At 35.7% G+C, this 24,629-nt stretch overlaps 1 protein-coding gene across 2 annotated transcripts; it reads left to right on the top strand.

Annotated features, from left to right (window-relative positions):
- Window positions 1-24,186, top strand: PCF11 (PCF11 cleavage and polyadenylation factor subunit). Of its 2 annotated transcripts, none has more exons than XM_028158366.2 (16): window positions 1-522; window positions 4,184-4,309; window positions 6,454-6,642; window positions 6,992-7,186; window positions 7,975-9,092; window positions 9,479-9,659; window positions 9,762-10,245; window positions 10,779-12,340; window positions 14,734-14,833; window positions 17,478-17,597; window positions 18,098-18,203; window positions 20,088-20,271; window positions 21,472-21,627; window positions 21,826-21,918; window positions 22,418-22,453; window positions 23,077-24,186. In XM_028158366.2, the coding sequence occupies exons 1-16, from the start codon at window positions 331-333 to the stop codon at window positions 23,290-23,292; spliced, it is 5,058 nt and encodes a 1,685-aa protein (XP_028014167.2). In that variant the 5' UTR covers window positions 1-330; the 3' UTR covers window positions 23,293-24,186. The 2 variants fall into 2 exon arrangements, with proteins under 2 accessions (XP_028014167.2, XP_008148248.2); XM_008150026.3 differs by having other exon boundaries at window positions 2-522; window positions 9,762-9,852.
- Window positions 24,187-24,629: the final 443 nt, after the last annotated feature.

Genomic DNA, 24,629 nt, shown 5'->3' with positions numbered 1-24,629 from the left:
TTCCCCTCCCCTAGCTCATTTCGCACGACGCAGCGGTTGGGAACACAGACATTTTCGGAGCTGGAGCCGCCAGCGCCGGCGCCATTTTGTGCCTGTGGAGAAAGAGGCTCCCGAGGCGGCTAGAAGTGGACGGAGATCACCCGTGAGAGGGCGGCGTTGCGTACCCGAGGTCCCCCCGTGTCGTCCCCCAACCCCCCTCCGCGGTCAGCATGTGGTGAGGCCGGAGCCGCGAGAGAGCCGGGGAGAGGAAGCGCAGTCGGAAGGGAGGCGGGGTGTCGAGAGCGGCTTCAGCTTCGGCGGCGGCGGACCTCGGAGGGGGGCCGCGGCGCAATGTCAGAGCCGACGCCGGCGGAGGCCGGTACCGCGGGGGCCCGGGAGGACGCCTGTCGGGATTATCAGTCATCCCTCGAAGACCTGACCTTCAATAGCAAACCGCACATCAATATGCTGACCATTCTAGCCGAGGAGAACCTGCCCTTCGCCAAGGAGATCGTCTCTCTCATCGAGGCCCAAACCGCCAAGGTTTTTATACACCCCGCAGCCTCCTATTCTTCTAATACTCCCTGATTTTAGTGTCAGCCTCATCCCAGGTCTCGCTTCCATCCAAAGGGGGACAGCGTTCCTCTCCAACCCTCCCCCCTCCAACTCTGGCTCGGTCTTGGGCCCAGGCTTCGAGCGTGGGCCTCTCTTGCGGGGAGGGAGTGGGGCGGGTGAAGGGTGGAGTCCCACTTCCGCTTACCAGCTCCCTATCTAGGCCACCGCATCGTAGAGCCCGACACACGCTTTGAATAGAGACCTTTGGGGAGGGGGGAGACTTGAAGGCAGTTTGTGGTGCGGGGAAGTTAAGAGTTAAAAGCATTTTAAGCCCCTGGGAAGGTGGGGAGTGGTTCTCTCCCCCTTCTTCCCCCCCAGAACCCTTTTGGGTAATCTGTGCTGTGTGGGTTGGAAGGAGGTGAAGGGGGACCTGGGAGCGAGCTGTCGGGGGGTGGGCATAGGGCTTTTGGCCCCGAGTGGAGCAGCCGCTTGTTAGGAGCCCAACATGGCGCCTGCAAAGCACATGATGCAAAAGGGAAGAGAGAAGAATCCATTCCCTGCCAGCCAGGCAGCTGCTCACACCCGTCAGCCCCGTTTTGGGGTGGGGGCGGCTAGTTAGAACTTTCATTCTCCTCTCGGAGTGCTTTATTTGTCCCCCCAAATGGGAAATTGGGGTTGAGGGTGGGGTATGGGTGGTGGGGGGGGCAGGAGGTTTTATCCAACCTGTAGGTGGAGAACTGGCCCATTGGGTAACAAGTACTTGTAGTTTTTTTTGAAAAGTTCAGTCCCTCCTCTTCCTTTTCTCTTTTTTCCTCCCCTCCCTGATAGTGGAGACGTGCTTTTTCTTCACCCCTTGACAGAAGTGGTCCTCTGCCACCCTGTATTTCCCTGTAGTCCTCCTCTTCTGTGCATTCATGTGGGAGTGATGTCACTTAAGTAAAGTTACTGTTCAACTTGGTTATCATAACGAGTTCTAATAGTTTCCCAGCACTACGTTTTAAGTTCAAGCTTGTACTTATGGTTTAGTGTTTTTTTTTCTAGTTGTTAGTGATTGAAATGACCAGGATGAGCCTCCTTTTAGCAGAGTGAACCCCTTTTAAAAGGCCACTTTAACAACAACCACCAAATATATTGTTTAGAGGCGGTTTCTGTCTAGTGTAAAACTGAGTGGTCTGACTAATAAATGGTTTTGAAATGTGTGATTGGTATTATAAAATTTGTGAATAAAACATATAAAATATGTATTTGTCTTTTTTATTTACCTTTGTAAGGTGTAGAATCTGCTTCCAAGACTTATTTTTATCTACGTGGTTGTGTGTTTTAAACAAAAGTCTTTAAGTGACTTGGGTTCATTCTTTAGGTTCCATCCACTCTTGGGTAAATCCATTCACAAGATACACGGTTTCAGGTGGTCCTTTCATACCTTAATTTAAAAAGGATAAAAAGTAAGGGTTTTTGTGGGTGTTTTTTTTAAGGGCCCAACAAGTTTGTCATGCTCAGTCTGGCAGCTAAAATACAAGCCTTCATTCTCCTTTTCCTGTGAATGTTGGTGTCAAACAGCTATTGTTCTTTTTTTAAAGTATGAGATTTAAAAAGGAAGCATTCCTCATACTCAACATCCTTTTTGTTGAGACCACAAACATGTTGGACATGAAAACTTAATTTTTGCCTTGTTGAAGGCTTAACTTGACATTGAATGCCTTTTTAAAAAAATGAAACCACTTGCATTTTTAAAAAATAACATTGATTTTTAAAATCTAAATACCTAGTATTTGGGGGGATTACTAATATTCCACAGAGCCTAATATTTAGTAGCTCAGGTTGTCACTCAAGTTTCTTTGCTGGGTTTTATGGATCCTGAAGATCTTCGAGAAGTGAAAAGTAAATGCTGAATATAGGGTCACATTAAAACTTGTATTTGTGTATGGCTACACAGAGTGGTGAAAATAGATGGACTATTTGCTGATAAAAGACAGCTAAAAAATTTTTGGCACACGTTTCCTGATTTTTGTAAAGCCATATTGAGGAAAAGATGTAAAAGTCACTTTGGGGAAATACTTTAATCAGGGTTGGGGTTGAGGGTGAGGGGAGGGATTTTCCGTCATTTTGGTAGCAAACTGGCTTGGTTTTGTGTTTCTGGAGGTGGATGTTTGTGTCCTTATTTTCTAGCATCTCCGCATTGCTAAACTTAAGGATTCACACTTAATTTGACTCCTCCCATGAGACAGTAGCGAAAAAATATTACATATAGGATTCACTTGTACAATAAAAAATTAGCCTACTGAACAGATTTTGGTTTTATAGAGAGCCTGTTGTTTTCATAAGGATCACAATGACTAAAATGGTGTAAAACATGACATGGTAAGATAAAGACACAGCAATAAAGCATTTGACATGTTGATTCTTAATTTACCCACATGCAGTGGCCTTGTGAACCCTTTTATTAGAAGTACCGGAAAAGAAATTTTTCATACAAGGTTATTCAAAGGCTTCCTTAGTCAACTTTGGTTGTAGTAAAGGTTATCGGAAGCAAGAGCACTTCTACACACTTCTATGGGTAATTGGTTTTGTGAAATATGATGGAATTGTGTACTGCAGAACTGTGAGCCTACCCTAGCTACAGGTAGCTATGGGTAAGTGTTGTTCAGGGTTAAGATTCCTATACACGTGGGATGGGTAAATGGGGATAAATTTTTTTTTTTTTTTAATCATGGTTGCTCCTGTGGAGTCGGACTTAACACTTAGTTTATATGGTGTGTCTTAATGCTCCTCAGCAAGTCTGTGAACCTGCTGATGCTTTCTGGAAACTTGCTGTGCCTTCTAAAAGCCAGTGATGGGTAGACATTCCAGTTGAACTGGGGCAACATTTGTTTGCTTTGGAAAGGGCCACCTGTATCCGCATCACTACACTGGCTCTGCACAAATTTAGAACCTCTGGTTTGTGCATGTCAGAGGAAAAATAATTTCGACGGAGAGTCCATGCTGTGAAGAAAATCTTCAGGACAAATCCTGGTTTCCAGAGTCAAGTTCAACCTGATTTACATGACTCAGCGGCTGCTCCATCCAGTTTTTCTTGTATCAGTAACAACTTGCACCTTCCTGCAAGTTTAAAAGTGGGTTTTTTGCCATTAACTTCATATGTGAAGTATACTTGATTTCTTTGTACATTGGATTATAGAGAAATAATCCTAATGATTTTACAGGTAACAAAAGCTTCATAGACTTTAACATATAAAATATGCTTATGGAAATTAGGGTTTCTGCAAGAAGTTTGAAAACTTCATTAAGTCTAGGTACACCATTATAATTTAATGTGGGTCACAGTATACTTGGATTGCAGAAAATATCTCCCCCCTACTTTTTGGTCATTTAAACCAGGTCTCTATCATATGAACCTGAAATTTTATTGAGCATTAAATGAGTATACTAGAGATTAAGGTTTTCTTAATGGTGATTTTGAGCTTATTTTGTATGCTCAGCTAAAGATCACTGTAAGAAATGACTACTTGATTGACCACAAATGTTTCATAAGCGTTAATTTTAAATTATCAACAAAAATAGAGGTCTGTATTGTATGTTTAAAAATTCACTTTTAAAAGTATTTGGTGGCAATTCATTATACTAAACTTATCAGTTTCTTTTTATTCAGGCTCCTTCCTCAGAGAAGCTTCCTGTTATGTACCTTATGGATTCTATCGTGAAAAACGTTGGACGAGAGTATCTCACTGCCTTTACTAAAAATCTAGTTGCAACATTTATTTGTGTGTTTGAAAAGGTATATATGCATTTAGAAACATTTGAATTAAAAAAAATGTGTTCCTGATTAAATAAATACTTGCCTTTGTGTTGGGTTTTCTTGGGTGGTGAAATGTTTATTCTCTTGGACATTTACCAAGTACCATGCTAAAGTTAGTGTTTTATGTTAGATTTTAAACTAGATTTTAGGAGTTTTACAATACTCATTGAAGATTAGATGACTGCTTTTATTTTTATATTTATATTCAAATTTATTTTTGCTGAGGGTATTACAGATGTGTCCCCTATTTTCTCCGCTAGATGACTTTGATTTTAGATGGGCAAAAAGATCTGAAGCTATCAAGAGCATTTCAAATTTCATTGTTTACATTTCTGGTGTTAGGTTGTTGGCTATTCCTATCTGGGAAAAAAAGTAATCTATCAGTGTGTCTCAACCTATCATTGGTTCCTGAAACTTTGTGATTTTTTGTTTTTGTTTTGTTTCCTCTTGTTATTAGTTCAAGTATGTTTTATATGAATGTTCCAGGTATGTGTGAATAGTGGACCAGTTAATTGCCTTAGGTTATATTGGAAATACTTTTTAACCTCTTAGTGTTCAGAACAAAGGTTTGTTAGTTCTAGACCTAGAGATTGTACATTCCTTCAATAACATTGTATCTGATAGTTTGGTAAATACAATTACTGTGTTGAGGAGATCAAGGGATTTGCTGAAGTAATTATCTTCCTGTCAGGCTTTATCTTTCAAATTTAGTAAAAGGGCATTTATAAGATAATTAGGTTTAGAGATTGTTTCCTAACAAAAAATTGGTAGTTCTTATATTTAAAAGTACTTGTGGTTGGAGAAAACTTAAAAGTTGTCCGACTAGGAGAATTGGGATTATTTTGAAAGAACTATTCAGTATCAGATTTTACTTGTTTGTTAGAACAGAAAATGTAGTTACTACTTGAGCAATTTTTTCCCCTTCAAATTTCTAGAGAAAAGAAACACTGCTAAGTAAGTCCATGCAGAAGAAATTTGGAAAGCTATATTTCAGATTGTGTTAAGGAGCTTGTTAATAGTAGTTGTAGACCTTTGCTAAATACTGCTTACTTGAGCCTATGGCCTTAAGGATAAGTTAACTCTGCATTGTAGAAGTTGGGGAGCTAAACCAACTTGGCTTCAGTTTTAATATGTTCAAATTCATTTGGGTGTTTAATAGAATACCCTTACTGAATCTAACTGGTCCTTAAGACCTTACAGTTGATGAAAATGACCTTGTAGTAAATATAATTATTATCTGAAGACTTGAATATAGCCAAGGCTTTATTATCCTGAAGTTAAATATCTGATTCAGTTTTCCTAAGTACAAGGTTTCTCTGATGGCTAATTTAAAAAATAGTTATGCCCATCATAATAAGCATGAGCAGTTAAGCTATAAAACTAAAGCTCATCAGTGGGTAAGATTTTGAATTTTATTAAGGTGCCTTCCACACCACAAATAGTTTATTCTGAGGTATCAAACCATATTGTATTGCAGAAGATTGGTTAGTGAGATAGTTCTGTCTTAATTTTAACTTTATACTACCATGTAAATTCGGCAATTTAAGCCATCAGGTAAACTGTTTCCTAATTTTATGGTCTTATGTTTTGTCCAGAGTAAAAATAACATTAGGAATGCTATTTGAAGACCTAAAATTTGGAAACATTTTGCACTTTTTTCTCTCTCAATAGGCCTCTTTTATTTGGCTACAAGAAAGTAAGTGCAAAAAAGTCCATTTATAAGGTTTTTTTCCCACATCTGCATTCTGGCCATAAGGGACTTAGAGGTTTTTTTGAAGCACATGAGCATCTGTGGGCTCTATCTGCATATAGTAGTTCTTTGTCTCAGTAATCTCAAAGCCAAACTTCTGTAGAATTATACTTTTAAAAGTAGAAAGACTTTCCTAGTGGTTTGCTTTCATGAAGGCTAGGTGATAACTTTAATTTTTCTGATATTTTTTTTGAGAGAAATTTCTTTAACATTTGTAAACTATATCTTGAATAAATTTTTACTGTTGTATATATATTAATGAGCAATATGAGTGCTATATGTGAAGAAGAAGAGGCTGATAATAGCTTTATACTTAATATTTAAAACATTCTATAGTGACTTAACAAGCCATAGAATTGTTCTGTTGTTCTAGGTGGATGAAAATACTAGAAAAAGTTTATTTAAATTACGTTCCACATGGGATGAGATATTCCCATTGAAGAAACTTTATGCCCTGGATGTCAGAGTCAATTCGTTAGATCCTGCTTGGCCTATTAAACCTCTACCCCCCAATGTGAATACATCTAGCATCCATGTGAATCCTAAATTTTTAAATAAATCGGTAAGTTTTACATGAATGGTGTATAGCTAATATTTTTAACTCAAATTTTGACTTTTCTAAAATTTCTTGCCAGAAAGGAATATAAAAAATAACCTGTACTTGAAACAGTTTAAATTTTTTTTTCTCTTCAGGTTCACAGTACATTTAATCATATATTCTTGTTTAGGTATTACATACTATACTTATTTTGATTTTAAATTCCTGAAAAGTTTTCTGTGTGTTTTTAAACATGATTGGCCATTTAAAATTATGGATGGTATTAAGAGATAAACTCATAATTTTCAGTTCCCTCTTAACTTCCTTTTTAGCTGTGATACGTAGTTTTTTAACAATTAATTTTTTCTTATAGCCTGAAGAGCCTTCAACACCTGGCACAGTGGTCAGTTCCCCTAGCATCTCTACTCCTCCAATTGTTCCTGATATACAAAAGAATCTTACCCAAGAACAACTAATAAGGCAGCAGTTACTTGCAAAACAAAAACAGTTATTAGAACTTCAGCAGAAAAAGCTGGAGCTTGAACTAGAGCAAGCTAAAGCACAACTGGTAAGTACAGGAAATCTACATTTTAAATATTTCAATGTCTTCTGATAGAGAAGTAATTATTTTATGTTTGAATTCTCTTAATGTTACTTTGATTAATAGTGTCTTTTTCCACTTTTATTTCACAAATTATGGTGTATTAGAGCAAATTTTTATATCCTTATTGTAAAACTCGAGTATAAACTACACTATTTTCTTCTCAAGTACTTTTCTATTGGATTGCTATCTTTGAAGATAACACCTTAGTTTTGTTAACAATTAAATCATGTAGATTTAGTATCAGTCCCAGTATCGTTGGTGTTTGTGGCTAATGTTTTTGCAGAGTCTTGAATCTTTTATGAGCTTGTGCTTCATGAGCAGAAGTCAGGTTCATAGAAGGAGACAAAAGAAAAGCCACCACAGAATTAACGACTCCAGGAAGATTACATGTTCATATGCATGATTGACCTTAAACAAAGTTATTTTACTTGGCACTTAAGTTTGTTTGAGAGTGAGGAGGTTCAGGAAGGCAGAGTTTTGTATGTTTATTATTAGTGCCACTTTTCCCATTCTACCTAGAGATTATATTATAAAACCCCAAGTAAAGGACTAGTAAGAAATAACAGGCCATATAAGTATATGAACTTTCTCTTTTCACTTTAATCTCCACTTAAACAGAAGTATTCATTGTAAAAACAGTATTGAGTAAATGTATTTATTGAATAAAGCATATTCTAGGTTTCAATTTCTTGATAGATAATTTGCATGTTTTACAGTATTAACATAAACATTTACTTTGTATTGTATTTCAGGCAGTTTCTCTTAGTGTTCAGCAGGAGACATCCAACTTAGGTCCTGGATCTGCACCATCCAAATTACATGTTTCACAAATTCCCCCTATGGCAGTTAAAACTCCCCATCAGATTCCTTTGCAACCTGAAAAAAGCCGTCCAGGTCCATCCTTACAAATTCAGGACTTGAAAGGAACAAACCGGGATCCCCGTCTTAATAGGATGAGTCAGCATTCTTCTCATGGAAAAGATCAAAGTCACAGAAAAGAATTCCTAATGAACACATTAAACCAGTCTGATATTAAGACAAGTAAAACTGTACCTTCTGAAAAACTAAACTCATCCAAACAAGAAAAAAGTAAATCAGGTGAAAAAATAACCAAGAAAGAACTTGACCAGTTAGATTCTAAATCTAAATCTAAATCTAAATCACCATCACCTTTGAAAAACAAATTCTCTCACACAAAAGACTTGAAAAATCAAGAATCTGAATGCCCAAGGGTGTCTGACTTGAGTAAGAGAGATCCAAGATTAAAAAAACATCTTCAAGATAAGACTGATAGCAAAGATGATGACATAAAAGAGAAGAGAAAAACTTCAGAAAAAAAAGATAAAGATGAGCATATGAAATCATCTGAACATAGAATGGCTGGAAGTCGAAATAAAATCGTTAATGGCATTGTTCAAAAACAAGATATAATAACGGAAGACTCAGAAAAACAGGGAACAAAACCAGGGAGATCAAGTACTAGAAAGCGATCAAGGTCGAGATCACCCAAGTCTCGGTCACCAATTATACATTCTCCTAAAAGAAGAGATAGGCGGTCACCCAAACGAAGGCAAAGGAGTATGTCTCCAACCTCGACAGCCAAAGCTGGAAAGATTCGCCAATCTGGATGTAAGCAGTCACATATGGAAGACTTTATGCCACCTTCCAGGGAAGAAAGAAATGCTAAGAGAAGTACTAAACAGGATGTTCGAGATCCAAGGCGAATAAAAAAGACTGAAGAGGAACGACCACAAGAAACTACAAGTCAGCATTCTACAAAGTCAGGCACGGAACCAAAGGAGAATGTAGAAAACTGGTCAAGTTCCAAGTCTAACAAAAGATGGAAATCTGGTTGGGAAGAAAATAAAAGGTAGGATGTTCACATTTTAAATCAAGTGAAATAATATGTGCATTTTAAAGTACAGTGTTACCTTAAAAATTGGATAATGTTCATGGGCTGCTATAATGGTTGCTTTATTTTTTCTCTTAGTTCTTATGACATCATGGGTTAAATATCATTATTACTCCTATTTTACAGATTAGGAAAGTGAAGTTTAGAAAGGTTAATCTATCTAAGGCTGCATACCCAGGACAAGAATTAGATTTATCTGATTTTCCTGACTTAAGATCTTGTGCTTTTAATTAACTTTTATGATTACATATAATCATTTTAACCAGAGGCTTTGAAAAGGATTCTTAAATATGGTCCTGAGTATTTAAATTTTATGAAGTAACATACTGCTTTTATGGTTTCAGCTTACAACAAGGTGATGACCATAGTAAATCTCCTCATCTAAGGCATAGGGAAAGCTGGTCAAGCACTAAAGGAATCTTGTCACCTCGAGCCCCAAAGCAACAGCATCGATTAAGTGTAGATGCCAATCTTCAGATTCCTAAAGAGTTAACTCTTGCAAGCAAAAGAGAATTACTTCAAAAGGTAGTTACCATGATCCCATGTAATCAGTATTGTTTTTGTCTAAGTATTTTTGTAAGTACTTTTTATTTAAAATACTTGATTTCTTTCTATCATCCCATGCAGACGAGTGAACGTTTAGCAGCTGGTGAAATTACACAGGAAGACTTCCTTGTTGTTGTGCATCAAATTCGACAGATATTTCAGTATCAAGAAGGTAAACATAGATGCAATGTACGAGATAGTCCTTCAGAAGAAAATAAAGGTGGATTAAAAAAGAAACCTCTCTTATCTGATGCTGAATTAACCTACTATGAACATAAAGCAAAACTGAAAAGGACACAGGTTCAGCATTCATTTCCAAGACTTGATCTCTTAGATCCTGATATTTTTGACTACCCTTTGACTGATGCCTTGTTGTCTGGAATAGAATGTGAGCCATCCAAAAGTAAACATGCAAGTAGGAATAGTGGAGCACAGTTTGACAGAAAAGAACAATTTAGTGAAAGAGCAAGACGTCTTTCTCCTATATCTGGGAGTCGTTCTTATGCTGAGAATCTTTCACCCCATGAGGGCCGGAGAAGACATGACGAGCAAGTCTCTGCTAAAGGTAGAAAGTTAAATCAGATTATGCCTATTGAATCGCACAGCAGTGAAGGGAAAATGAACAGCTAAGTGGGGATGGATTTTTTGTGACTGTTCAGACTACCTTTTTTTGTTTCAATTTGTTTTTCCCTCAGAGGGAAGGGAAGAGAGTCAATATTTATAAAACCAACAACATGTCAAGTATTTTACTAGGTTCTTTATATATGTAATCTGATTTAACCCTCACAACAACCCAGTGAAATATATATTATCACCATTTTACAGATAGGAAATAAGACCAGACAAGTTAAATAACTTGCTTTAAAAAAAATAATTGGTAAGTTGACAGAATGGGGATTTTTTAAATCCAGGTGTGTCTGACTCTAGAGGGCATCATTTTACCAAAGGCTGTTTTGATGGTGTCTTTTTCCTCCCCTGTAATGAAGTGAAATAGTTAGGGATATTTTTGGATAAACATTTACATGAATGTAGAAAGATTTGAAGATAATTTTATATAAATTCAGATTCAAGGAAAATAATTTATTTTCTTTTTAAAAGGTGTACGAGAAGAGCAGAGGTCACCATTCAATGATCGTTTTCCACTTAAGCGACCTAGATATGAAGATTCAGATAAACCATTTGTAGATAGCCCAGCATCACGATTTGCCGGCCTCGATACAAATCATCGACTTACAGCGTTAGCTGAAGACAGACCATTATTTGATGGACCTAGTAGGCCATCAGTAACAAGAGATGGCCCAACCAAGATGATTTTTGAAGGACCTAATAAATTAAGCCCTAGAATTGATGGACCTCCTGCACCAGGTTCTCTTCGATTTGATGGGTCACCTGGACAAATGGGAGGAAGTGGCCCTTTGAGATTTGAAGGACCACAAGGTCAGCTAGGAGGCGGGTGTCCTTTGAGATTTGAAGGTCCTCCAGGACCAGTAGGGACACCTCTGAGGTTTGAGGGTCCAATTGGTCAAGCAGGCGGAGGTGGTTTTCGATTTGAAGGTTCCCCTGGTCTGAGGTTTGAGGGATCTGCAGGTGGTCTACGATTTGAAGGACCAGGTGGCCAGCCTGTGGGTGGGCTCAGGTTTGAGGGACATCGGGGTCAACCTGTGGGAGGTATGAGGTTTGAGGGACCTCATGGTCAGCCTGTGGGTGGACTTAGATTTGATAATCCCCGAGGTCAGCCTGTAAGTGGACTTAGATTTGAGGGGGGTCATGGTCCATCAGGAGCTGCAATTAGGTTTGATGGACCTCATGGTCAGCCAGCAGGTGGGATCAGATTTGAGGGCCCTTTGCTACAGCAGGGAGTTGGAATGAGGTTTGAGGGCCCCCATGGTCAGTCAGTAGCTGGTCTGAGGTTTGAAGGACAACATAATCAACTTGGTGGGAACCTTAGGTTTGAGGGTCCACATGGTCAACCAGGGGTTGGGATCAGGTTTGAGGGACCTTTAGTCCAACAAGGAGGTGGAATGAGGTTTGAGGGTCCTGTACCAGGAGGTGGACTGAGAATTGAAGGGCCTCTGGGTCAAGGCGGTCCAAGATTTGAAGGTTGTCATGCTTTAAGGTTTGATGGGCAGCCAGGTCAGCCATCACTTTTACCAAGATTTGATGGATTACATGGTCAACCAGGCCCTAGATTTGAAAGAACTGGTCAACCAGGCCCACAGAGATTTGATGGACCACCTGGACAGCAGGTTCAACCAAGATTTGATGGTGTTCCTCAAAGATTTGATGGTCCACAACACCAGCAAGCATCAAGGTTTGATATTCCCCTTGGTCTTCAAGGCGCACGATTTGACAATCATCCTTCACAAAGGCTTGAATCCGTTTCTTTCAATCAGACTGGCCCATATAATGACCCTCCTGGCAATGCTTTTAATGCCCCATCCCAAGGACTGCAATTCCAAAGACATGAACAAATATTTGATTCACCTCAAGGACCAAATTTTAATGGACCACATGGCCCTGGAAACCAGAGTTTCTCAAATCCTCTTAGCAGAGCTTCTGGACACTATTTTGATGAAAAGAATCTTCAAAGTTCTCAATTTGGAAACTTTGGCAATTTACCTGCTCCAATAACAGTAGGAAACATTCAGGCATCTCAACAGGTAAGTCTGTTGTGTTGTATTCTAAAATTATGTTGTGTGGAGATATGAACCATTTTTAATGTTTTTAGGGTTTGAGGAAGGTCTTCAGGGGACAAGTTTATAGATTGGAAAGTTTTTAAATGTACTTCAAAAACCCCACATGCTAGGGAAGTGGGAAGAGAATCTTAGGTCTAAAATTTGCAATTTCAATCAAAAATTGACTAGCTATTCCAGTATCTAGAGAAATCTCTCTCTCTCTCTCTCTCTCTCTCTCTCTCTCTCTCTCTCTCTCTCACACACACACACACACACACACACACACACACACACACAACGTGGGCACACATTCACACTTTTTATTTTTTTAAAATATATTTGTATTGATTTCAGAGAGGAAGGAAGAGGGAGAGAGAGAGAGAGAGAAACATTCATGATGAGAGAAAATCACTGATTGGCTGCCTCCTGCAAGTCCCCACTGGGGATCAAGCCCACAACCTGGGCATGTGCCCTTGACCGGAATCGAACCTGGGACCTTACTGTTTGCAGGTTGGTGCTCTATCCACTGAGCCAAACCGGCTAGGGCCACACTTTTTTTTTTTTAAGTGGACTTTTTAGAGTACTTGTAGGTTCACAGCAAAATCATGCTGTGAAGTATAGATATTTCCCTTATACTTCTTGCCTTCACACCTGGATAGCTTCCCCATAATGTTTTTGTTTGTTTGCTTTAGGCTACAAAGCTAGTAAAGTATTATATAATTGTGAGGGTGTTTAATAGATCTCTGCTACATTGTAGAACTGTGAGTCTTGATGAGCTTTAAACTAACCAGAGATCTTACTTTTTTTTTTTTTTTTATTGATTTCAGAGAGGAAGGAAGAGGGCTAGAGAGGGAGAAACATCAATGATGAGAGAGAATCATTGATTGGTTGCCTCCTGCACATCCCACACTGGGGATCTGGATTGAGCCCGCAACCTGGGCATATGCCCTGACCGGCAATCGAACTGTGACCTCTTGGTTCTTAGGTTGACACTCAACCACTGAGCCATACTGGCTGGGCTAGATCTTGTTTTTTAGATTGCTCTTTAAGAATTTCCTTAGTCTGAGTTAAGTAAGAAAATCAAATTGTCCTTGCTTTTACAGCCTATGAATATTTTTCTTCCTCTCCTCCTACTTTGGAGCATCTTCCTAGTCAGTCCAGTCAAATAGAAATATTTGATATTAATATCAACACAGCAAACCTGTGACTTCCCGCCCAAATGTATTCATTTTACCACTTGTTGGTATTCTTTTGCACTTGCTGACACTAGGACAAAATCATGTTATACTAGTAACATTGCATGGAAGAAAATGTAAAACAGATTTTTTAAATCACATTATAAGAATTATTTTTAAAATATATGGGATTGGGCCTAAATGGGCAGTCAGACATCCCTAGAGGGGTCCCATATTGGAGTGGGTGCAGGCTAGGCTGAGGGACACACACACACACACACACACATATACCCATGCGAGAATTTCGTGCACTGGGCCTCTAGTTACTGATAGAAAGCAATCTTCTGTTGATATCCAATAATTTGAAAAAACAATTGTTCTGCACAGATTTACTCTATTGTATGTTCTTAAAAGAAATGATACTGTTATTGACAGATATTTAGGAGTGGGATTTGACTGAGTCTTGCTTGGTACATTAAACTGAATTGGGTTTTATTACATATACATACCACTGAAAGTTCACATGGATACTGAACAAGGCTTATGAATGGATAATTATTTACATGGCGGGAACATGTAGAAGTCGTACCTCATTCTGAACTACAAATATAGTATTTTATGCCTGCACAAAAGTTGCATGACTTCATTTTTTTTAACATTCCCTTGATGTCTTTTACAATCTACTTTGTAACCCAAAGTATTATGGCCAAGCAAGATGATCACAAAAGAGTTCAATTGCTAATTAAAACTGGCTTTTGACACCTGTGATCAGGTCAGGCGTTCTGGTCTCATTTTTGTTTCTAACTCTAGCCACAATGACTATGTATAGGCCACATCTCTGGATGTCAGTTTTTCTATTTGTAAAATAAGAGAAAGCACGAGCAAGTAAAGTAACTTGTATAAGGTCACACAGCTAGTTGTTGATTACCTAATATTTTCATGGTATCTTCAACTTCTCAAAGAAGCTTCACATCCATTCTCAGTTCTTTATAATTCTATGAAACAGATTTGGGCAGTTATTATTGTTCCTTTTTTTGTAGAAAGCCTAGAAGTGAAGTGACCCAGTCAGGTTATACTTGGAAATATTTATTATTATAGAAACCAGGCCTTATGATGTATGTGAATATTTTTATGTGATAAGTATGTTAAAATTTTACTTAAAATATGGAACAGATGTTCTCAAAACCAATGTTTCTCTTAAAGGTTCTGACTGGTGTTGCTCAGCCAGTACCATTTGGCCAGGGACAACAATTTTTACCAGTTCATCAACAAAATCCTGGAGCATTTGTTCAAAATCCTTCAGGTATGTACTTGCTGACCTTTGTGGTTTTCAAAAGGCAAATAATTGTTTTGTTGAATAGCTACTGAGTTTGTTTACATTGTTGATGTGTTCACATTGATCCTATTTACAACTAGAGATGATTATCGAGGACTAGTAGCTCATTTAAAAGGGGAGGAATGAAACCTATTGGAAGCTGGAAGGTTGGGGAGGAATGTGATACTTATGTTAAAGTTATAAGTGACAAACCTCAGAAATCTCATTGTTTGATATTTTATGTATATGTGTGATGATTCAATAAATTTTAAGTAAATACTAGGGATATTATATTGTCTTATAAAGTTGTTTATGGGCACTCAAATTATAATTATACCCAACATGTTAAAAGAGTAGAAAAAAACTGTGTTTCCCAAGCCAAGTACACTGATAAGCATCTTTGTTAGTCTGGGGTGAAGCATAACTATATCGTTATGGGTATAATAACATATTGGATACAAGGGCTTTAAAAATGAATTTTGGCCGAAACCGGTTTGGCTCAGTGGATAGAGCGTCGGCCTGTGGACTGAAAGGTCCCAGGTTCGATTCCAGGTCAAGGGCATGTACCTTGGTTGTGGGCACATCCCCAGTAGGGGGTGTGCAAGAGGCAGCTGATCTATGTTTCTCTCTCATCGATGTTTCTAACTTTCTATCCCTCTCTCTTCCTCTCTGTAAAAAATCAATAAAATATATTTTTTTTAAAAATGAATTTTGTTTTTTAAAATATATTTTTATTGATTTCAGATAGGAAAAGAGAGAGAGAAAAATCAGAAAAATCAATGATGAGAATCATTGATCTGCTGCCACCTGCATGCCTCCTACTGGGGATTGAGCCCACGACTGTGACCTCCTGGTTCATAGGTTGATGCTCAACCACTGAGCAACACCAGCCAGGCTGTTTTATTTTTGAATCTTCAGAAACATGCTTTAACATGGTACTATTCAGTTTACAAGGTTAGGGAGTTGTCCAAATCTTCTGAAGTAACTAGGGAAGTCCTAGCCAAGTTCTAGCTTATGCATTAGTTCTTAAACAGTGTCATAAGGAATTCACTCAATTAATTTGAAAGCTTTCTGTTTTTAATTTCTAGTTTGATTAAGTTAATGTTTTTTGGTGTCATTGTAATGAAAGGGAAGGAAAGAATTTGGAATCTAAAGTCAGAAGACCAGCCTTAGTATTTTCGTTCTTATTTCTAGATAGGCAGGATATTAGCAAAAATCCTCTCTGGGCTTCATTTTCTTCCTCTTTAGACAGAATATGATAAAAGTCAGTATTTCCCTGAAAAATTTTTTTATAAGATAATGAGATCATATATGCAAAAGTATTTTGTAACTTAAATACATTATATACATTCAAATGTATTTTACTTTAGAATTTAGTTTTTCTTGTTGTGTAGAGGATTTGTTGCATTGAGATTAGTGTGCAAAACTGCAAATTTAAAAACAAAAACAAACAAATACTATATATAGTGCCGAACATCTTAGTGCGTTAAAATTATGAATTCATTTAGTCCTCATAGCAATCTAGGAATAATTATTATTAACCTTGTATAAGTAAAGGAAACTGAGGTACAGATAAGCAACTTGATCATGTCACACAACTAAAATGTGGGATTTCTTAGTTAGAATCCCATCAGTCTGGTTCCATAGTTCAGGTTTTTTTTTTTTTCATAGTTCATGTTTTTGATCACTAAACTTGGCCATCTGAAGACCTAAAAATAGCTAGTTAGGACTAAGACAGATAATTCTAATGAAAGGTAAATGTTAAAGTAATGTGTGAAATGCTATTGTACTTGATCTCAGGGTTGATTTATTTATTCATTCATGTATTCAGACATTTAATTTCAATAGACATTAGTCTACTGGGTCCAAGGCATTGTGCTAAGTGGAAGAGTATGCAGTGGTTAAGAGCAGGGATTATGTGTATTGTGGATGCAAATTGAATTTCTTCTCAAGAAGGAATTTTTAGTGATCTATAACATTTTCTAGATGTGTAGTGAGATGCAGTGACATACAAATACACTGAAATAATACTTTTGTAGTTGAGTGAAAGAATCATAATTAGATTACTGCTTAACAAAATATGTAATTGAATTGATTCCTCACTAGTGAGCTTGAGATAATTCTTATTTCAATTATTGAAGTTTTGATAATCCTCACACCTATTTAGCAATAGTTTGAACTGCTTTGCAAGTGCAATAATTCAGTAAAGGTCAGAGTGGCAGGTATACTTGGAGCCACATGGTTCATCTTCCTGCATCAGTTCCCCTGGGTAGTCATGGGGTGGAGGCTGAGGAGTACTTCCACTTGGGCTTTGGGTGTTCCCCCCCTACCCCTCAGTATAGTTAGATGACGAATAAGATACTTTAGATAGTTGGAAATAGAAGTGGTTAGGAGTGATGGGCTGCATTGCCTAGAAGGGAGTATATTTTTTAAGAGGTGATGATTTACTTACCTAAATGTAAAGTTCATTTTAGGAGCTTTTGATGTAATTAATTTATAGTCATCCTTAACAAGAGTTTATAAAATTTATTGTTGATAGGACATCTTCAAGAAATCGAGAAAACTTTTCATGTTTAGTATAATTTACATCTTTAAGTTCTTCTTTCATTTTGAGACTGTTATTTTTTTAAAGGAGCCCTTCCTAAGGCATATCCTGATAATCACCTCAGTCAGGTGGATGTAAATGAATTATTTTCAAAACTGCTAAAAACAGGAATTCTGAAATTGTCCCAGCCTGATTCAGCTACAACACGTAAGTATGTTTCCATGCTTCATCTCTACAGAGCTCCATTAAGTTATACAGGTGTATGATATGATACTATATAATGTAAGTTATAAAAGTTCTTACTTACAATTATTAAATTTTTAGTGTATATTCTTTATTTTTTTGGAAATCTAATAGAATTGGTTTATAATAAAATTATTTTTAAATGTAGTGAACATTATTTCATTTTATTAACGTTTCTATAGATAATGTACAGACTTTTTACTATTCAATGTTAATGTAGTTTTTTACAATAATTTGAATATTGCTGAAGTAAAATTTTGTGAAGATTGACTTTTACAAGGTCAAACCTAATATCACTTATCAAAATAAGTGATAAGTATTTTGGCCAGTAAATAAATATAAGTTTAGAAGCGCTGAATAGACAATATGGGGTTCTCTATTGCTTATAACACTATAGTATTTCCCCTTAAAAAACACGTGGAAGAATGGTATTGAGAAATTGGTATATTTCTTTTTAATTGAAGAAGTAAATGAAGTTGCTGCTCAGCCTCCCACTGAAGAGGAGGAAGATCAAAATGAAGATCAAGATGTTCCAGATCTTACCAATTTTACAATTGAAGAATTAAAACAGTATGTAATCTAATTTTCTAAGATAAAAAGGGCAATGACTTTACTAACAGTGGACATTATTATTAGTGCTATTAATTTTACCCCTCATATGCCCCTTTTAAAATCTAGGAAACCTGTTTTCTTTTTTTTTTTTTTTATTTTATTGATTTATTACAGTGAGGAAGAGAGAGGGATAGAGAGTTAGAAACATCGATGAGAGAGAAACATCGACCAGCTGCCTCTTGCACACCCCCTACTGGGGATGTGCCCGCAACCAAGGTACATGCCCTTGACCGGAATCGAACCTGGGACCTTTCAGTCCGCAGGCCGACGCTCTATCCACTGAACCAAACCGGTTTCGGCTGTTTTCTTTTTTTTAATGTTGTAAAATACGCAACATAAATTTAAGGAAGCCTGTTTTTAAATCCCCTTTTAAAATATGTTTGCACAAATATTTAAGCCCAAGGCTTCCCCCAAATTTCTATTTTGTCATATCTATACAGGTGGTGTAAATATTAGGTATTAATAATTACTCATCTTCTGTTTTATCTTAATTCTTATTATTTTTTCTTCATTGATATTCTTACGCTTTTGGGGCTAAGAGAATTAAATTTTTGTACTCTAGTATTTCAAAAAATTTTTAAAAACATATTTTCCCTTTATAAGTAATATTCATTGTGAGAAATTAGAAAATACAAATCAAGAAAATAACATGACCTACAATTCCTACTTTACTGATAACCACTCTTAACCTTTGGTGCAAATCTTTTTATAATTTTCTATTGCCTATATATTAGTTATAAAAGAACATTTAAATTCTATGGTTCCTAATATTTCTCTTATATTCTTACAAGATACATGCATGCATGGTGGCGCAAAAATAGAGGTTTACAGTTGTGTGACTACACAAACTTGTATTATTTTTAATGAATTATTTTATTACTTTCCATCCAAACAACTCTAAACCTACTTTTGCCACACCCTAATTTTTCTGATTTATCACGTTTCTTTTCTTAAAAATTAATTGAAATTTTATTGAATTTATTGGAGTGACATTGGTTAATAAAATTATAGGTTTCAGGGGTGATTGATCACATTGCTTGATTTATCATGTTTAGAAGCCTTTTAACTTTCTGAAAGTGAAGATTTAGCTAGTTCTTTTACTGTTCTACCAATTTTCTTATATAGTTATATAACCATTTTTTATGAAATCATTCACTATTAATATTATGACACTATTTTATTTGCTGGTATACAAAGTACTAGTGTATTGTCCTTTGCTTTATTCTGCTATTTAAAAAAATTGTTTGGCATTCCTAACTGCCCTGTTTGTGGATTTACTTGCTCTGTATACAATTTCAATTAAAGTAGGGAACCTAGAATTTTAAAAAATGATTATTGCTGATCTTAGTTTCCCATTAGTCTTATAATTTTTTTTTTTTTAGTAATCCATACAATTAGTGCTTCTGTACCTCTTCCAGTATTCTTTTAGACCAGGGTGGGGCAGTTGAGTTATTGAGAACTTCAAAAATCTGGAGAGGTGAACTCTTTAATTATTCTGCCATGTCTGCTTGCTATGTCCGACTTGATACTGACACTAGTCAAAGAACAGGCCAACTATTGCTTTATTAGTTAGCACATGGTCATTCCATTTTTAGCCAAAAGGAAATAAGCAATTAGGCCAGGTCTATCAATAATAGGATAGATTTCATGTTACATATTCACCCAAGTTAAGGAAAGAGTGTCAGTGACATTATTTTGTCACATAATAATGGCATCAACATTATTAAAATAATAGAATTATTAAAATAATAGAATTATTAAAATAATAGAAAATGGAAATATTTGTAATTGTCTTTTTTTAAGTCAATTAAAAACTAAAGATGCTTTTCTTTTTTGAAACAGGCGTTATGATAGTGTTATAAATCGACTGTACACTGGTATTCAGTGTTACTCTTGTGGAATGAGGTTTACAACATCACAGACAGATGTATATGCAGATCACTTGGACTGGCATTATCGGCAAAATAGAACTGAAAAAGATGTTAGCAGAAAAGTCACTCATAGACGTTGGTACTACAGTTTAACAGTAAGTAATCCATATGTCTCTGAACTGTCAGCCTTTAAATTCTATAATTCTAAAAGTATATTAATTTAAATCAAGCATGTCAAACTCAAAGACTAACATGGGCCAAATAAACAAGGTTTAAGTTTATGTTGGCCGCAAAAAAACAAAAGCTTCAATTTTCATAGAAACGTAGGTTTATTTTGATAGAGACATGCTGAATACAAAGGGCTGAAATAATGAGTAATCGTTAACATAAAATAATAAAACATTTTAATAAAAATATTTTTCTTGAACGTTAACTTACCAGACACTGAAGAATTGCACAAATTAATAAACATAACGCAAATGAACCTATTTTTCTTCTCCGAAAATGAAATATTTCCTGTTGCGCACACCAAACAAGTCAGTCCAAGATTAATGACATGGCAATCAGCTGCTAAGATATTTGCTGCTAGTATTAGTGGAGAGAAAGGATGCGCCAGCACATAAGGGAAATGAATGCAACACGATTATAGTAATCAGTCATTAGTGAATGTTGTAGTTCGTTATTAATAATTATGTATAACAGAATATTGTAAAAATTAAGTTACGAAATTTTTATTAAAACATTTCTTACATACTGTTATATTGGCTGGGCCGCAAAAATACTCGATTTGGGCCACTTGGACTGCGAGTTTGACATGCTTGTTTTAAATAATTGCTGGGATCTAACTTGTGAATGTTTTGAATAATATTTGACCTCTAGAATATAAAAGGTTTTTTAAATAAAAGAAATTTGAATAGTATGTATTGGGGTTTTTTTGTATGTATTGTTTTTTGTTGAAATTAGAGTGGAACACAGATTTCTTCTAGGCCTAAAATTCCAAGTTGCTGTGACTGATTTTTTTTTTAAATTGTACATAAAAATTATCTTAAATTTAGTAGTTGTAAGTCTAGAGGCAGTGTCTAGAGGCAGTGGAAAATTAATATTAAGGTCTTAAGTGTAATTAGTGGCTTTATATTTATTAGTTATGGGGCTCAAAGAGAATACATAATTTTATTTACTTATTTATTTTGACTCTTTTAAATCAAATGTTGAAAGAGAACGCATAATTTTAAATAATATTAAGGTATATTGTAGAAGAAGGTACCCATACCTTTAAGTGGCATTATAATGAAGACATGCAGTAAAAGTTTAGGAACAAATGAAAATATTCTTCTTTTAAATCAACTCCTTTTAAGGATTGGATAGAATTTGAGGAAATAGCTGATTTGGAAGAACGTGCAAAGAGCCAGTTTTTTGAAAAGGTGCATGAAGAAGTTGTGCTCAAAACTCAGGAAGCTGCTAAAGAAAAGGAGTTCCAAAGTGTACCTGCAGGGCCAGCTGGAGCAGTGGAGGTAAGAAAAGAATGTTAGTTATTTACATAATATCTATCAGTGACCAATAGCAGTGAAATTTATTACTTTGTGTCTGTATTATATGTCAAATGTTGTTTAAACTTTCAGAAAACTCAAATCCTTCTTTCACTTAATGTTTATATATTTTTACTTAATGTGTTCTGTTAGTACATTTTATTTTATATTACTCCATTTTAGAGTTGTGAAATCTGTCAAGAACAATTTGAACAATACTGGGATGAAGAGGAGGAGGAATGGCATTTAAAGAATGCCATTAGAGTGGATGGAAAGGTAATTTTCAGTTCTTTATAGGAAGCTTTAAAATTTGTTGTTTGTAAAGGTAGCTCACTACTTTGAAAGAGAAACGTTTTTGTTTTTAATAAAAAAAGATATTTCGGAGGTATTGGAATTTAGTCAGTGTTTGAGTTGGAAGGGATCTTAGCAGTCATCTGGCTCTAGACTCATTTATATAAGAGGTTGCAAAACTAGTTAATGATAAACCTAGGAACTGGGTCTTCTGAATCTAGTTAGTCTTTCTAACCACACTTCGTATTCTAAATTTCTATTTCATTAAAGCTATTACTGCCTTGAAAGCAGCATGTTATCTACTTAGAAAGCCAACTTTAAAGAGAAATCAGGATGAAAAATTTTTAATCCACTTTAGTAAACAGTTGATTTTCCCAACATAGTTATCTTCTGGTTTAAATTAGAAAAGAAAATTTCATTAGAATAGCCATTAGAAATGAAGATACATGTGAATATCTACTTACTTTTTTTCTTTTTGCTTCAGATTTATCATCCATCATGTTATGAAGATTATCAAAATGTAAGTTCTTTTTGGTTACTGTTCTCATTTACATTTATAGTTATTTTTGCATAGAACATTATTGCTATTTTAATCTTATATTGTTGTTAGAATCTGATTTAAATTTCTTTATTCCTTGCATTCTATTTACTTCAATCATGATGATGTCTTTTACTAGAGCACTAGTCAGAAATTGGAGGAAAATTGGAAGCTTTGAAGGATCATGATGGGAATAGGTTTCTAGAATTATGGGTAGCATTTACAGCTTTTTTCTTACATGTTTCACTCAGCCATATAATATACGAATACTTTTTAAATGGTCACACATGAAATCTGAAAAGGATATCAATGTGTTTCCCTTAGAAATTCAAACATTTTTTTATAGTGACCATTTTTTAAATCCAAACAATTGAACAAAACATACTGCCTTTCAAATATTTCATGGGTTCAGAGAGGCAGTTTTGTAGATATATGTAGGCCATCAAAAGATTAGGCTTTTTAGTAGTCTTGTTTTGTGGGAAATCAGATATTTCAGTTGCATGTGGTATATGTATGTTTCTTTGCCCATATAAGTGTCCTATAAAACTCATTTAATATAATTTTGAAGTGTAATCAGTACTTATAGAAGATTTTTTATTTTGTAGACATCTTCATTTGATTGTACACCATCTCCCAGCAAGACACCAGTTGAAAACCCTTTGAACATTATGTTGAACATTGTCAAAAATGAATTGCAGGAACCCTGTGAAAGTCCCAAAGTTAAGGAAGAACAAATTGATACCCCACCAGCTTGTACAGAGGAGAGCGTAACAACACCCACTGAAATTAAAACAGAAAATGATACAGTTGAGTCAGTTTAAATAAAATGAGAAAGGTATGTTTTTCTTTTTTAAAAAAGCTGCTGTTTGGATCTAGAAGGTGAAGAATTTTTTTATGTATATATAGACCTATCTATATAAATTGTCTAGCTGAGGCAGGGCCTTCAGCTATCATTTGGTTAATAAATACATTTTAGTATTTGCATATCCTACTGCCTGCACAGTTTCAGGTGCTTGTTGTGTGAAAGTTCTGTAGATGTGTGCAAATTTAACAAAATGAAATTGTATATGTAAAAATGTACGATTTTCACTTGTGAAACTGTAAATTATAAATAAAAAATATTTTTGCTACCCATGGAGTGTAATATTTATGCACACCATCAAATAAAGACAGTGTTTCTGTACTTTTTATTGGGTGAAAATGGAATTAAACAGCAACCTCAACATAAGATTTTTTTCTGGTAGTTCTCATGATTAAAGCAGTCTAAGTTAGTTTTATCCTTCAAAGGGGGGTTGTGAGAGAGCGCTGCAGGACTTTTCTCAAATAGGAAAGCCAGATTTGAAAAAATTTTAGAAATGATAGGACATTTATGCATATATATACATATATATATATATCTCCAGCTATAGAGAACCATCCAGATGTCCATTTTTGAAAAGTATCTAATGAAGCAACTTTTATTCTTTAACTTGGACATTGATGCCATCAAACAACGAATATATTTAAGTACTAAAGGTGACTTTTTTTTTAATGACATTTTTCAAATTTGTCAATTTTATGCAGTGAACCTATTTCTATTTTAAGTTACAGGGGAGTCTGTAAGAATGTTCATTTGAAACATGGTTAACCTTTTTCATTTGTTGGTTTTGACTGAATTAGATGGATACCATGAGATGTTAATATTCATACATGTAATAAATAGAATGATGAAGAAACTTGGTTTGTGTCTCTTTATTTCTTGACTGGCTTTAGCTTGTGACTATTTTCTTCAGTTTTAAAACCAAGTGGCACTTATGAGCCTTCTATTGGAGGAGATAGGTATATAAAACTAAGGAAATTTATAGTTTGTTGAGCATTTACTATGTGGTAGGCATTGATAAACATTTTACATATATTCTCTAGGACTTAAAATCTTGTATGATAGATGGTATCCCCCAATTTACAGGTGAAATTGAATCACCTTAGGAAGGTATAGAACAAGAACATAAAGCAGGCTTTGCTTCATTTTAGTGCACACTATTTCTATAGTTAAGAAAAATGCTAGGATAGAAATAGGCACACCAAACTACCTGGAGATAGGTTAAACAAGGCTTTACTAGTATAAAGGTGGTGATAAGTCTTAGGAGATAGCTAGCAGTGGAGTCCACATTCCTGAGAA

Source organism: Eptesicus fuscus, chromosome 13 (genome assembly GCF_027574615.1).
Source record: "Eptesicus fuscus isolate TK198812 chromosome 13, DD_ASM_mEF_20220401, whole genome shotgun sequence".
Lineage (NCBI taxonomy): Eukaryota > Metazoa > Chordata > Mammalia > Chiroptera > Vespertilionidae > Eptesicus > Eptesicus fuscus.
This window is presented reverse-complemented; position numbering and strand designations above follow the sequence as displayed.

Excerpts from the sequence above, each read along its gene's own strand:
- PCF11 (XM_028158366.2), top strand. The coding sequence starts at position 331 with ATGTCAGAGCCGACGCCGGCGGAGGCCGGTACCGCGGGGGCCCGGGAG. Across the intron at positions 7,187-7,974 it reads AGCAAGCTAAAGCACAACTG|GCAGTTTCTCTTAGTGTTCA; the intron begins GTAAGTACAGGA and ends ATTGTATTTCAG. Across the intron at positions 10,246-10,778 it reads CGAGCAAGTCTCTGCTAAAG|GTGTACGAGAAGAGCAGAGG; the intron begins GTAGAAAGTTAA and ends TCTTTTTAAAAG.